General features: G+C 40.3%; 1 protein-coding gene across 2 annotated transcripts in view; it reads right to left on the bottom strand.

Annotated features, from left to right (window-relative positions):
* The window catches only part of LOC148864968 (serine/threonine-protein phosphatase PP1-like), a 37,090-nt gene extending 23,872 nt beyond the window's left edge, over window positions 1-13,218 (bottom strand). Inside the window, exon 1 of one of the 2 annotated variants that reach the window (XM_088977907.1) lies at window positions 12,435-13,218. In XM_088977907.1, the coding sequence (XP_088834033.1) occupies window positions 12,435-12,609 (175 nt within the window). In that variant the 5' untranslated portion in view covers window positions 12,610-13,218. The remainder of the gene's footprint in view (window positions 1-12,434) is intronic. The other variant, XM_088977906.1, reaches the window with a different exon arrangement.
* Between the last annotated feature and the right edge of the window lie 246 nt (window positions 13,219-13,464).

The raw sequence follows: 13,464 nt of genomic DNA, 5'->3' as shown, positions 1-13,464 counted from the left end.
CAATTTGTGGATACTTTTGAGCTTAAACAACTTACACTCCTAAATAATAACTTCACATGGTCCAACCTTCAATCAAGGCCAATATGCTCAAAGCTGGATAGGTTTTTATTCTCAACAGATTGGGAGGAACATTGGGGTAACCTAACATCTAGGGCACTTCCAAAACTTACTTCAAACCATTGGCCTATAGTGATGTGTAAGGAGGAAATGAGAGGTGGACCTACCCCATTCAGGTTTAAAAATGTGGTTGACCCATCCAGATTTCAATGAGAAGATCAAAGAGTGGTGGGAGCAATCTAATCTAGTAGTAGAATGGGAGGGAATAAGGTTCCACAAGAAACTTCAATTCCTAAAATCACAAATAAAGGAGTGGAATAGGTTGGAGTTTGGAAGAATAGAGGAAAGAAAACAAGTATTGCTGGAGCAGACTGAGGAATTGGATATGAAGGAAGAATGGGGATCTTTTGGAGAGGAAGAAAAGAAAATGAGATGGGATTTGAGGCGGCAGATGGAGGATATCCTGGTTAAGGAGGAAATAAGTTGGAGGCAGAAATCTAGGTGTAAGTGGCAAAAGGAGGGAGATAGAAACACTAAATTCTTCCATTCAGTGGCAAATGGGAGGAGGAAAAAGAATTTCATATCAAAAATGGAAGTAGAAGGAGCAGTTTTGTCCCACCCAATAGATGTAGCAGAGGCCTTAATAAATCATTTCAAATCTATGTTTAAAAGGCCTTTGAATGAGAGGGTATGGTTGGAGGGATTGGAATGGCCGACTCTAAGTGCAAAGAACAAAGAGTCGTTAGAAAAGAGTTTTGATTTGGAGGAGATAAAGGAAGTAGTATTCTCAATGGATAGGACAAAAGCTCCGAGTCTAGATGGCAATGGCATTTTATTAGGATTGCTGGGATATGGTGGAGAAGGATCTTAGGTCAATCTTCAAGGACTTTCACAGAAGAGGAATAATTAATCTGGGTTTGAACTCAACTTTCATTGCTTTGGTCCCAAAGAAGAAAGAGGCATCACAACCAAAGGATTTTAGACCTGTCAATTTGGTGAATAGCTTGTACAAAATAATTGCAAAAGTGTTGTCCCTTAGGATAAAGAAGGTCCTTCCCACTATTATTGCACCCAACCAAGGAGCTTTTGTGGAGGGAAGACAGATCCTGATCAAATCCTCATTGCAAATCAGAGCTTGGAGAGCTTTAGGAAATCTAAGAAGAAGGGAGTGGTATGCAAATTGGATTTGGAGAAGGCTTATGACCTAGTTGATTGGTCTTTTCTATTGAAGGTGTTGAGAAGCTTAGGTGTTGTAAATGGATATGGGGCTGTATTAGGACTTGTCACTATTCTATTTTGGTGAATGGAACTGTGGTTGACTTTCTTCCTCCTTTGAGAGGTATAAGACAAGGAGATCCTCTCTCCCCCTTCCTATTCACCCTGATTGCTGATGTACTTGGGAATCTGATCCGTAGAGCAAACTCGAGGAATTTGATAAATGGGTGGCGAGTAAGAAGGGATAAGGTACCACTGACACATCTACAGTTAGCAAATGACACAATTTTGTCCTATGAAGGTGGGGACATAAATTGGATTTGGAATTTAAAATTGGCAATACAACTCTTTGAGCAAATGTCTAACCTCAAGGTAAACTTTGATAAGAGTTGTGTGGTGAAAGTGAATGTGGAGAGGGAGTTAAGAGAATATGCAGGTGTGTTAGGTTGTGCAACCTCGGATTGGCCTTTGAAGTAAAATTATCTATCCTAAGAATGTAAGCTTCTGGAATCCGGTAGTGGAGAGATTTGAGAAGAGGTTGCGTAAAATTATCTATCCTTAGGAGGGACAGTCACTCTGATTAGGTTTACCGTAGCTAACCTACATGTTTACTATATGTCGGTGTTTAAGATCCCCACTAAGGTATCCAACTTCTCGGAAAAATTAATGAGGGATATTCTGTGGGAGCCTGGAGAGGAGAAGAGAGATCATAGGGTGAGTAGGGATGTGGTAAATGATGTAAGAAACTAGGAGGCCTTGGGATTGGAAACATCAAGAAAAGGAATATGGCTTTGTTGGGAAAATGGTTGTGGAGGTTTACAGTGGAAAGAGATAAACTGTGGACAAAGACTATGGCTAGCACACATGGGCTAGAAGACAACGGCTGGGATCCTGGAATTGTGGCAAGGGCTAGAGCTACTTCTCCTTGGAAATCCATTCACGATCTACTTCCAGATTTCTCCCCTTGGATCAGGTATGGTCTTAACTCTAGTAGTCGAATAAAATTTTGGGAACAACTTTGGATAGGAGTTCACCTCTGAAGGACCAATTTCCCTCCCTGTGTGCCCTATCAAACTTGAAAAATGAACATATCTCTTCTTTCTTAGGTCCTTCAGACTCCACTTCTAGTTTTGGATGGAACCTAGGCCAACGTAAAGCAATTAGGGATACAGACTTGGACAGCATTTTATCTTTGTTAGCCATCCTTGAGAATGTCTCCCTAGATCCTAATAAGGAAGACACCAGATTTTGGACCCTCTCCACCTCAAGTACTTTCTCTTGTGCTTCGTTTTTCAAAACCATAACTCAGTCTTCTGTCCCTCTTGGGTTGTCCTTTCCGGTTAAGGAACTTTGGAGCAAGCCTATTCCTCCTCGGGTTGGTATTTTTTGTTGGGAAATTTTCCTAGAAAGAATAAACACAAATGATTTACTTCAGAAAAAGAGACCCAATTATTGTTTACTTCCTAATAGATGTTCTCTTTGTAAAGCTGATGGGGAATCCGGTTACCACCTTATGGTCTCTTGTAAGATTACTAAAACTGTATGGGAGTGGGCTCTTTCCCGTTTTGTGTGTTCTTGGAATCCTCCCGAGAGTGTCCAAAGGTTGTTCTCTCCTTCGTTTTTTAGATGGCCTAAGAAGCAAGGGAAGATTATGCGATGGGGTATTAGGGCAGCCGTGTGTTGTTCCCTGTGGGAAGAAAGAAATTCAAAAATATTTTCAGACAAGAAAGAACCCTGGAAGACCTATTAGACCTATTAATTTAAAGGGCTGCCCATCGGCTCAAATTTATGGATCTATTTTCAGACTTTCAGGTGACTGACTTGTTAAGAAATTGGAAAGAGATAGCTACCTCTGCTCTGTGTAAAGGACTCTTAGTCCCTCATGTTCCACTCTTCCCTCTGGATTTATAAAATTGAATTTTAATGGCAGTAGCTTAAGGAATCCAGGTCCCTGTGGGATTGGGGGAATATTCAGGAATGAGGAAGGGATTGTTACTGCTTTGTTCTCAGGCCCTGTAGAAGAAGGAGACTCTCTTAGGGCTGAGATCCTTGGAGCTTTGGAAGGAATTCAAAGAGCAAGGGAACTAAATATCAGACGCTTGGTCCTGGAAGGTGATTCGAAGGTGGTGATTAGTTGGTTCAAGAAAGAGGGCAATGGTCTATGGAGCTATAACAATGAAAAGAAAAAATTCTGGCTGTGTAGGGACATTGAGATACAATACAGCTGGGTGAAGAGGACCGCTAACTCAACCAATCGAGGCCTGGCTCGTTGGTGTGTTAGATGGGTTGTCCCAGCATTGACGTGGAATCAAATCCCGTAACCCGCTCTTTCGAAAAAGAAAAGGGGAAAAAGTATTGTTGGTTAACCAAAAAAAGAGGACCGCTAACTCATTTGCAGATGGGTTGACTAAGCAAGGGATAAATAGGGAGTCTATCTTTTGGGCTAATTTTTAATTTTCTTTCATTGTATTTCATTGATGGGAAGCTAAGACATTTTATCTCCCCCTTTTGTATCTAAAGTTTCACAAATCTTCACATCATTAATAAAGTTTTTGTTATTGATCCAAAAAAAAATCTTCAATTGATGATTCTGAAACAAACAGTTCAAGTATTTACAGACTCTCAATCTCACACAACTACCCATAACCCATTACACCCATACACGTACATGACCTATCATGACACACTCTGTCACTACTAACTGACTCATAAATAAGGAACAAACTAATAACAACTTTCACATATGGGCCATGTAGCTCTCTACTCCACACATGGCCCAACACCTAATCTAATATTGACACCCACTAACTTGTTCTTTCAACTTAAACCATTCAATAAGTGGGCCCACAAATGGACACATTTATTAGACATGTAACATTACCACCCCCTTAAAAATGCCCTTGTCCTCAAGGTACGAACCAAACGCAGCCTTGTAATACATGTAAATCCCCCATGTTCTTCCCAAGAACACATGGTTGAATCCAATCAGCTGATTTTGTAGATAACTTCCACCAATTCGTGTAATCTCCCATGTACCTGGGAAGCACCACCACTTGAATTGAATTCCCTGTAGACAACTTCTGTAATTAAATGCCCACCAGCCTCACATGGGTATCCAACCCAAGGTATTCTTGCAACCTGTGGGTTATTTTTGGCAAAGGTGACATCAGCTTTTCTAGCAAGATGAATAGCTCCAGTAACTGACTATCAATATCAGAATCACATGGTATGTCAAGACAATTAGCAGCATAGGATATCTTTTGTGTGTATGCAAGTCCGTCAACAGAGCTTGTGGAGTTGAAGGGAACGCCTTTATGGATGGGCATTGCCGATGTTGACTCCAACCTTATCACCTGTGGGCCCCAGGAAGTCTGAAACGGATAAGGAGGATGACATTTGCTGCTCATGCACAAATCATGGAACCACCAGCTCAAATTTGCCTTTGTCTGCAAGCAATGGACTGCGTACCCTTTGTCATTCAGATTGGATCTGAACACAGGAAGGAAAGTGAAGAAATCAGTGGTACCTCCTGTAACATTAGTATTTCTCAGATGCTTCGGATTTGAACACAGGATGCTACATCTTCCACGGTTGGGACACTAGGAGATTTCTCGCTGTAAGCATCAGCAATGACATTGAGGATATTAAGCTCACCACCAATGAAGGTGACGGTTCAAGCACCAACCAATTTTGCACAAGTGTACACATCTGCAACATTTCCAGCATTGAGTTCATTGAAGTGGTTAATGTAGTTGAGATCCATTTAGCTATCAGGTGGTCCAGCAAGGTCAGATTGAAATCACCTGGCACAGAGAACACATTATAGAATCTGATTTGGGCACCAGGTGAGGGAGCATCAACAGAGGCATTGCCTGGTAACTTGATCGAAGAAACTATCATAGTTTGCATTGCTTCTGTTGGAGCGGGGATACCTCTTTTACCAAAATAAACACTTATTTCTCACTCTTTGCAATGCCATCAAGTACAACACCAATAGTGTAATGGATGAAACTGGTGTAGAACTGAATGGAGATCGAACCGGTTCCCATTGTCCGAGGTGGGTCCCAAGGAATGCTTGCTTTATCATCTTTGCTGCAAAATACATGGAAGCTTAGATCTTGGAAGCCATTTTCTTTTCATCGTTTGAAGCTTTCGCAAACTTCACAGCCCCCCTTTGTCTTTGAATCTCAAAACATGGCTTTGGAGATGATCGCACCAAATATGTACGTGTGCTCACTTTCGTCCATAACAATGATCCCGGCATTCAAGAATCTGATAACCTGTCATTGAAAATCAACGCCTTGATTTCCCTAACAGCGCCTGATGATGTCTAAACTTGTTGCAACACCATAAGTTTCGGTGCCTTTGCAGGATTGAGTTGTAACCCAAGTAGTGTTCTCCAACTTGCAGAAATAGCTGCTTGTAAGGTTACTGCTCTCATCATCTTTCTCCTTCTTCTCTGGTTCCGCCAAAGCAGCAAGGACTTCTATGTCCACTTCTCCACCTTCCGCTGGCTTATCTGAAGAATCAACCACCATGATGGTTTCTTCTTCTTTGCCAAAGACAGCTTCCATTTGATCGAACAAACCATGAGGGAGTCGAATATCTCTATGAATCATTCCATCATCCGCTCTTGGCCAGCAGCCAATAATTGAACCTTTCCTTGAAGTTGTCCCAAGTCGGTGCTCAAAATTGGGAATCATAACACGCTTTGATACCATTTATTACGTTCCTAGTAGGGCGTAACGGTAGTTTTCGTCTGCTTTGAGGGAAACAAGGGACCTCTGATAAAAAAACCAAACAGTTTAGGTTAAAATTCTTCAATTGGTGATTCTGAAACAAACAGTTCAAGTGTTTTCAGACTCTCAATCTAACCAATTACACCCATGTCCCATACACATACGTGACCTATCACGACACACTCTCTCGCTACTAATTGACCCATAAATAAGGAACAAAGTAATAACAACTTTCACAAATGGGCTCATGTGGCTCTCTACTACATGCATGGCCCAACACCTAACCTAATATAGACACCCACTAACTTGTTCTTCCAACTTAATCAATACATGGGCCCAATAATGGACCCATTTGTTAGACATGTAACAACTGCAAATGGAACAGAACACAGAATTTTAGCTTTCTTCCCCCCATTGATACCTCGCCACTTTTCAAAGATCTCCTTAGGCAACTGAGGATCCCATCCGCTCATGTTGAAGAGGCAAAAGTAGAATAACCATATGCAGCTCACATATGCATCACATTTTCTAAATCCATTTCACAGAGGACGTACCCGTTAGACAAGAAGAAACCTCTTTTCTTCAAATGATCTTGAGTAAGGGTGCTGTCCATTTCCACCAGCCACACAAAACTTTGTAGAAAGATTTAACTGAAAATCTGCCATTTTTGCTCTCCTTCCACCATCTCATCAGAACTTTCTGGCTGAATCATTGCATCTTGAAATCTGGACAGCAACACTACACATTCTTCCACCTCTCTGTCCAAGAGAGGCCTTCTAAAAGTGGGGCACCAGCACACCTCACCCTGCCTTCGTTCAAAGCAATTAGCAATGGTGGTATTTTTTTCTGCTCAGCCTATATAATCTAGGACAGCCTCAAAAGGCTTGCCTGCATTTAACCACTCATCCTCCCAAAATCTAATACTAGACCCATCTCCCACCTTCCATGAAACACAAGCTTTTACTGAAGCTTGGAATTTCATGATACCCTTCCAAACACTCACCCCATAAGAAGAACATACCTCCCTTGCGTCCCACCCAAAATTCACCACACCATATCTGCTCGCATTTACCCTCCTCCACAATGCTTCCCTCTCCCACCCAAATATCCATGCCCACTTCCCCAACAAGGCTTGATTAAAAGCTCTCACCCTTCTGATTCCCAAATCCCCCTCTTTCTTTGCCCTACAAACCCAATCCAACCTCCCCAAATGAAACTTTTTTGGGGTTACTTTATCTTCCATAAAAAAACCTTTTACATCCTTTAAATTTCTTGGTAGATTTGACAAAACACTTTTAATGATTGTGACCTTTCCCCCCAAATGAGAGATACCTCTTCCATCCTGCCAGTCTCTGGTCAATTCTATCTAATACTGGTTGCCAGGTAGAAAGTGCTGAAGCTTTCACACCAACAGGCAAACCTAAATAAGTGAAAGGAAGCATTCCTCTTAGGCAATACCAAGAGGAGGCACTCTTCTAAAACATCTTGCTGCATATTCCCTATCCAATTATGCCCCCTTTGTTTAATTTACCTTCAGACCTGAAAGCACTTCAAACCCTTTAAGAATTCCCCCCAAACTCAACACTTGCACTGGTGATGCATCCAAAAAAATCAAAATGTCATCTGCATATTGAAGATGAGAAATCATCAAGCTTTCTCCTCCACTACCTTAGCAATTAATTTGCACAACTATTCCACCACTAAAACAAAAAATATAGGAGATAAAGGGTCCCCCCTCTCTCAATCCCCTTGAAGATCCAAAGAAATCAGTAGAGATCCCATTCACCAGCACCAAAGAAAGACACTGATGAAATATATACAAAAACCCAACTCCTCCAATTTTTCTCCAAACTCATTAGCCCCATCACCTCCTCTAGGAATCCCCACTCCACATGATCATAAGCTTTTTCCATGTCTATCTAATCACCCCCACCAATCCACTCCTCATTCTTGCATCCACACATTCAATTGCAATTACCACTCCATCCAATATGTCTCCGTTGTATAAATGCCATTTGTGTTGGACCCGCCACCAAGTGAAGGACCATCTTCAATCTTATGGAAAGCACCTTTGCTAAAATTTCATATGGACTAGAAATAAGACTTAAAGGTCTAAAATCTTTCATTCACAGAGCCCCCTCCACCTTTGCAATTAATGAGATAAATGGTGCATTTGCCATTCTTTCTAACTTTTTCCTCCCACATCTCCTTAAACATTCCCATCACCTCCCCCTTCACTATTCTCCAACATGCTGTAAAAAGGCAATGTTAAAGCCATCTGGACCTGATGCTTTATCCCCTTTCGTTTTCTTCACAGCCCCCCAAACCTCCTCTTCATCAAACACCCTCTCCAACCACTCACTCCAATTCTCATCAATTCTATCAAAGGCCAAATCTCGTAAAAAACAGCTCCTTCTATGCCCAGATTTTTACAAATTAAAGTAGAACTCATGAATTTTCCCCACTCTTTCCTTTTGATCATCAACTATTCTGTCATCATCTTCTATTCTTAAAATAGTATTCCTCCTTCCCCTCAGCAAAGTTTGAAAATAGGCTGTATTCTTGTCCCCCTCCTTCAGCCATAAAATCCTTTTTTAAGCAAGGCGCAAAAATAAAAAAAGGCTAAAAGATCAAAAAAATGCAAAAAAATCAAAAAATCATTAAACATGATATTAATAAAAATATAAACTTTAATTTTAAAATAAATGTTTTAAAAAACCTATTATCTAATATTAAAATACATAAATACAACATGTAAAGCATATTCAAATGATAATTTAAAAATAAAATCAAATATATAAAACATTTTCAAGCATATAAAACCCATAATCTCTTTTTTTCTCAATTGCACTACTTCAAGTAGTTAATGTGATGTAAAACATATTACATTCCTGATTCTACAAGCCGCCTTTGTACCACGCCCCTCGAGGCAAACACAAATAAGCCCACGCTCACCAGAGCTTCGACAACCCCCCCTATTTGGTAATGGTGTTCATTCATTCAACCTAATAAAATGTCTTCTTAAAAAGCAATTAAAACTACAAAATCATTATTTCTTGTGTGAGAACTAAGAATTTAAGACCTAACATGGACTTGTTGGGCTTGCCTCAAGGGGCATGGCATGGGGGTCTGGGGACAAAGCCCCCGGCCCACCCACTAGACACAAAAAAAGCAAAAAAACATCAAAGTTTCAAAAGGTGCATGCCTACTGAGGCGCAAGGCACACCAAGTGCATGCCTAGATGCACCAGGTGTGCGCCTTTTATAGGGCTGCGCCTAGGACCTAGGCGAGGCGCCTACCCTGAAATGCGCCTCGCCTATGCGCCTAGGCGCGCCTTTTAAATCACTGTTGCCACCAAGAAACTTCTTCAAAGTGGATAAGTCTGTCTAGTTCCATTTTATGGCTTTCCCTTCCTCCCACCCAATCCTTGTAAGATTGTCCTCCTCCTCCAACCTGTTTACTGTCTAGTTTTTCCATCTTCCCCAATACCTCTTTCTTTCTAGCAAATGCGTTACCAAACACTGATTTGCTCCAAGCCTTCAGGTCCTCCCTAAGGATTTTTTTTTTTTAGTTTCATTTAATGCGACCTTTGTTCTAGCAATAAAATCAAAATCTGAGAGGATATTTGGTGGGGGTGGAAAGTTTTCTTAAAAAAAACTTCCCTTGCTTGTATGCCCTCTCTTCCTTTAAAATTTTGACTGATTCTCAGTTTGTGTCTACCTCCTCAACTGGTTTAAATTGGGATTTTGGGTTTAGAAGGGGTTTATGGGATTTAGAGGTTCCCCCTATGTCTTAGATATTTTCTTAAAGTTTTAGGGCATATGTTCCTTGATCCCTCTAAGATCAATGGAAGGATTTACACCTTAGCTCCCTTGGGGACCTTCTCATATGCCTCCTTAGCTGCTTTAAATGCCTCACTTTTCTTCTTTTCAACCCTTTCTGATTAATGAAATTTGGAGTGGATCAGTGCCACCTACGGTCAGGACCTTCTATTGGGAAAGTCCCTCCATTTGAAAATTAACACTTCTGAGAATCTTCAAAGGAAAATACCAGGCCAGTTCTTATCTCCTTGCAATGACGTTTGTGCCTTGCAAATGGAGAAAATGCTAACCTCCTGTCCCTTTGTAGTTAGAATTTGGGTATGGTTCTTTGATCTATTTGGTTGAGGGGCACTCCTCCAACTGATGTAGTAGGTCTCTTTTCAATTATCGAAATATAAGAGCTAGAATTCTTTGGAGATGCACGAGAGAAACCAGCTTTTGCACAATTTGGAAAAGAAAGAAAAGAAAGACTTTCAACAATAAGACAAAAACCAAGAGCGTCATAATTAATAGCATCACAATAAGGGTGGCTCATTGGTTTAAAACATTGAAGCTGCTTGACCCTTTCTCTACTGATGACTATGAGAAGTTGGAGTTTGGTAGCAAATTCCTAATCAGCTAAGTCCTTTGTCTCATCCCAATGGTCACCACCTCCAGAGAACATGGTGAAGATGAACTTTGATGGCTGTGGTAGAGATAATCCAGGACCTCCTAGTGTTGGAGAGCCTTTAGGGACTCCCATGAGAACATTTTGGCAATATTTTCAGTGCCTATTGGCCAAGATAATTCCATACTAGCAGAGATAACTGCAGTCATGCAAGGACTTCAGGTGGCTAAATCTTGCAACCTAAGAAATATGATAATAGAAAGGAATTATTCTAAAATGGCGGTGCAATTGTTGAAGAATCAAGAATTGACTCCCTGGTCATACAGGAATATAATGAAGGAAATAAAAGTGCTAATGAGGGAAATGGTGGTGGGTATACAATGGGTTTATATACTAGCAGAGATAACTGCAGTCATGCAAGGACTTCAGGTGGCTAAATCTTGCAACCTAAGAAATATGATAATAGAAAGGAATTATTCTAAAATGGCGGTGCAATTGTTGAAGAATCAAGAATTGACTCCCTGGTCATACAGGAATATAATGAAGGAAATAAAAGTGCTAATGAGGGAAATGGTGGTGGGTATACAATGGGTTTATAGGTCAGCAAATGGGCTGGCTAATATGTTAGCAAAACAAGGGGATAGGAGATAGCTATTTTGAAGCATGATGGGGAATTAGTAGTGCAATAGCATCAAGCGAATGGATGTAATCTGATGATGGTGGGAAAACCTGTTGCTTACACTGAGGATGCCTAGCAAGAAAAACACTAATCCAAGGGTCACTGGTTTTTCCACCTTACAAACAAGGTTCAAATGACATGGTTAAATGACTCAGCTCTTTTATCTCTTATTTTATTTTATCGGATTAGTTCTTTTATCTTTCAAGATGATATTGGATTCAGAGCAGAATGCATTTCAAGCATCACACACTTGTTATATAAGATTTGGGGTAACTTATCAATAAGTCACTTCCAAACCCTAGAGAGAACTACTGGCATGCTAACCAAGACACAGTTGTGTTTGATAATTTCACCAATCACCATAATAAAAGTGATAACCATTTTACTTTCAAAAACCAATATGAAATTAGAAAGAACTCTAGAATTATCAGGAGAACCACACTGAGAATCATAAACCAAATCAAAGATGTACCTGCAAAAATATTAACATGTTTATGTGTAAATAATGCCCAAAACAGCAAAGGTCTAAGCACATACATCTAGAAGAAGAAACACAAATAAGAACATCAACTAATAATTTCATCAACGACTTGAAGCAAACAATCAATTTACACCTTGCAATCATAATTCCCACCAGGTGATGACAGTATGACATCAATACTATATTTGCCATAATTCCTCACCCTTAAGTGTATATCTTGGTGAGGGAGTAATTAGTATTTAAGAATAGCACTATATTTGCCATAATCAGCACAACTACTATTTATAGATACGAATATTCTTTTCAAATTTCAAAAGATTAGCACTAACATAATACATTCCAAAAGAAGCAAATATAGCCTATAATCAAGACTATTTCCATTAGCTAAACTACAAAAATAAACATAACTAATTTCAGAGGGAGGAACATAACTAACTTCAAAACCCATCGTCATCCACAAGCCTATTTGCCTCAACCCACACTCCCCAGAAAACAGAAGGCAAGACATTACAAAGCGGCAATTGTGGTTAATATAATTACCAAAAAAAAAATTGTGGTTAATATTCAGAAACTCTTGTTAATTTTGGGAAGTAAAATACATTTGAGGAGAAGTAATTCAATTAGTACATAGAACAGATATTCCTTAGTAGAACTTGGATATTTCGAAACAGTCCATTTCCGAACATCCAATTTTGATCCACACCCAGAAGATAAATTTTCTTAGTTTTAACTTTTAAGTCAAAATTGATCACATCCCATTTCAGCGCAGGCAACTGAAGTCAAATACAGAATAGATATTGATCAAAAAGAAATCACTGCGTTCCTACAAAATTACCGCAAATCTTGATAGACGCTTCAAGCTCCAATAGATTGGGCTGTTTCAAGAAAATTTCCTTGGAGACGAAGCAGAGCTGCCGGATCTCCGACTCCGAGAGTTGCACCTGTTTCCCTGGTTTACCTCGAGCTTCCAAAAGCCGATTAATTATATCGTCAAGAACAGCAGCGTCCATCTCTAAATTTTTCCGGAACTCAAACTCCCGATTAACAACCCAAAAGAGATAGGTATCTCTCAAAAGAAAACAAAAAATTACTGAAAATAAAACAAGAACCTTCTTTTCTTCTTATGACTCTTCTATCAAACTCGTCTGAGAAAAGAATCACATCCGCAGGAGATGACCGGAAATATTTATCTCAGTTCATCTTTGGGATCGACTTTTCTTCCCTTGTGAGAATGGAAGAGATTTTGAAACATTCCTTAGGATCGGTGACTTAAAGGCAAACGCAAAAAAAGCAAATATTCTTTTTCAGCAGAGAGGGCGACCAATTATGAAAGATAAAGAATGAATTTTGCTCATTACTTTTAAAGGCAGAGAGTGAAGTGATGGACTCGAAGTTGCTGCTGACCTCGATTGAGAGAGAACCGAAGGAAAGAAAGCTCAGGAGAGAATCAGAGAAGTGCGCAGTGCGCTGCGCACGTTAGTGGTGGTGCCGCCGCCGGTGGAGCGCTTGAACCCTGCAAACCGGGGCCGGCAAGCTTACCGCTTTTATGCGAAACTGCACAAGAATGATTTGTAGTCTAACTTGGTAAACCCCCTGGAATTACGAGATTGTCCTAGAGTGGAGCGTGTGAACTTTCTGGAATCCCGTAAATAGCCCTCATCGTATTCGTATCCCTTGGCTTGACCCCCGCCATCGATGTTGCAGCTAAGACAGAGAAGCCAATCATAATATGCCATGTAGACAATCTATCGCACTTTGCTGTGGAACGTGGTGGGGCGGAGATGTGAACTCTATGATGTATCCACGGGGGCGTGTTTTTGAATTTCCTTTGCCGCTTTGGCTGCGTCTTCGGAAAACAAATTAAA

The sequence above is a fragment of the Nelumbo lutea genome, chromosome 3, assembly GCF_056320005.1.
Source record: "Nelumbo lutea isolate HS-2025 chromosome 3, American lotus-T2T, whole genome shotgun sequence".
In the NCBI taxonomy this organism is placed as follows: domain Eukaryota; kingdom Viridiplantae; phylum Streptophyta; class Magnoliopsida; order Proteales; family Nelumbonaceae; genus Nelumbo; species Nelumbo lutea.
Note: the sequence above shows the minus strand (reverse complement) of the source record. Positions and strands in the feature narration are given on the sequence as shown.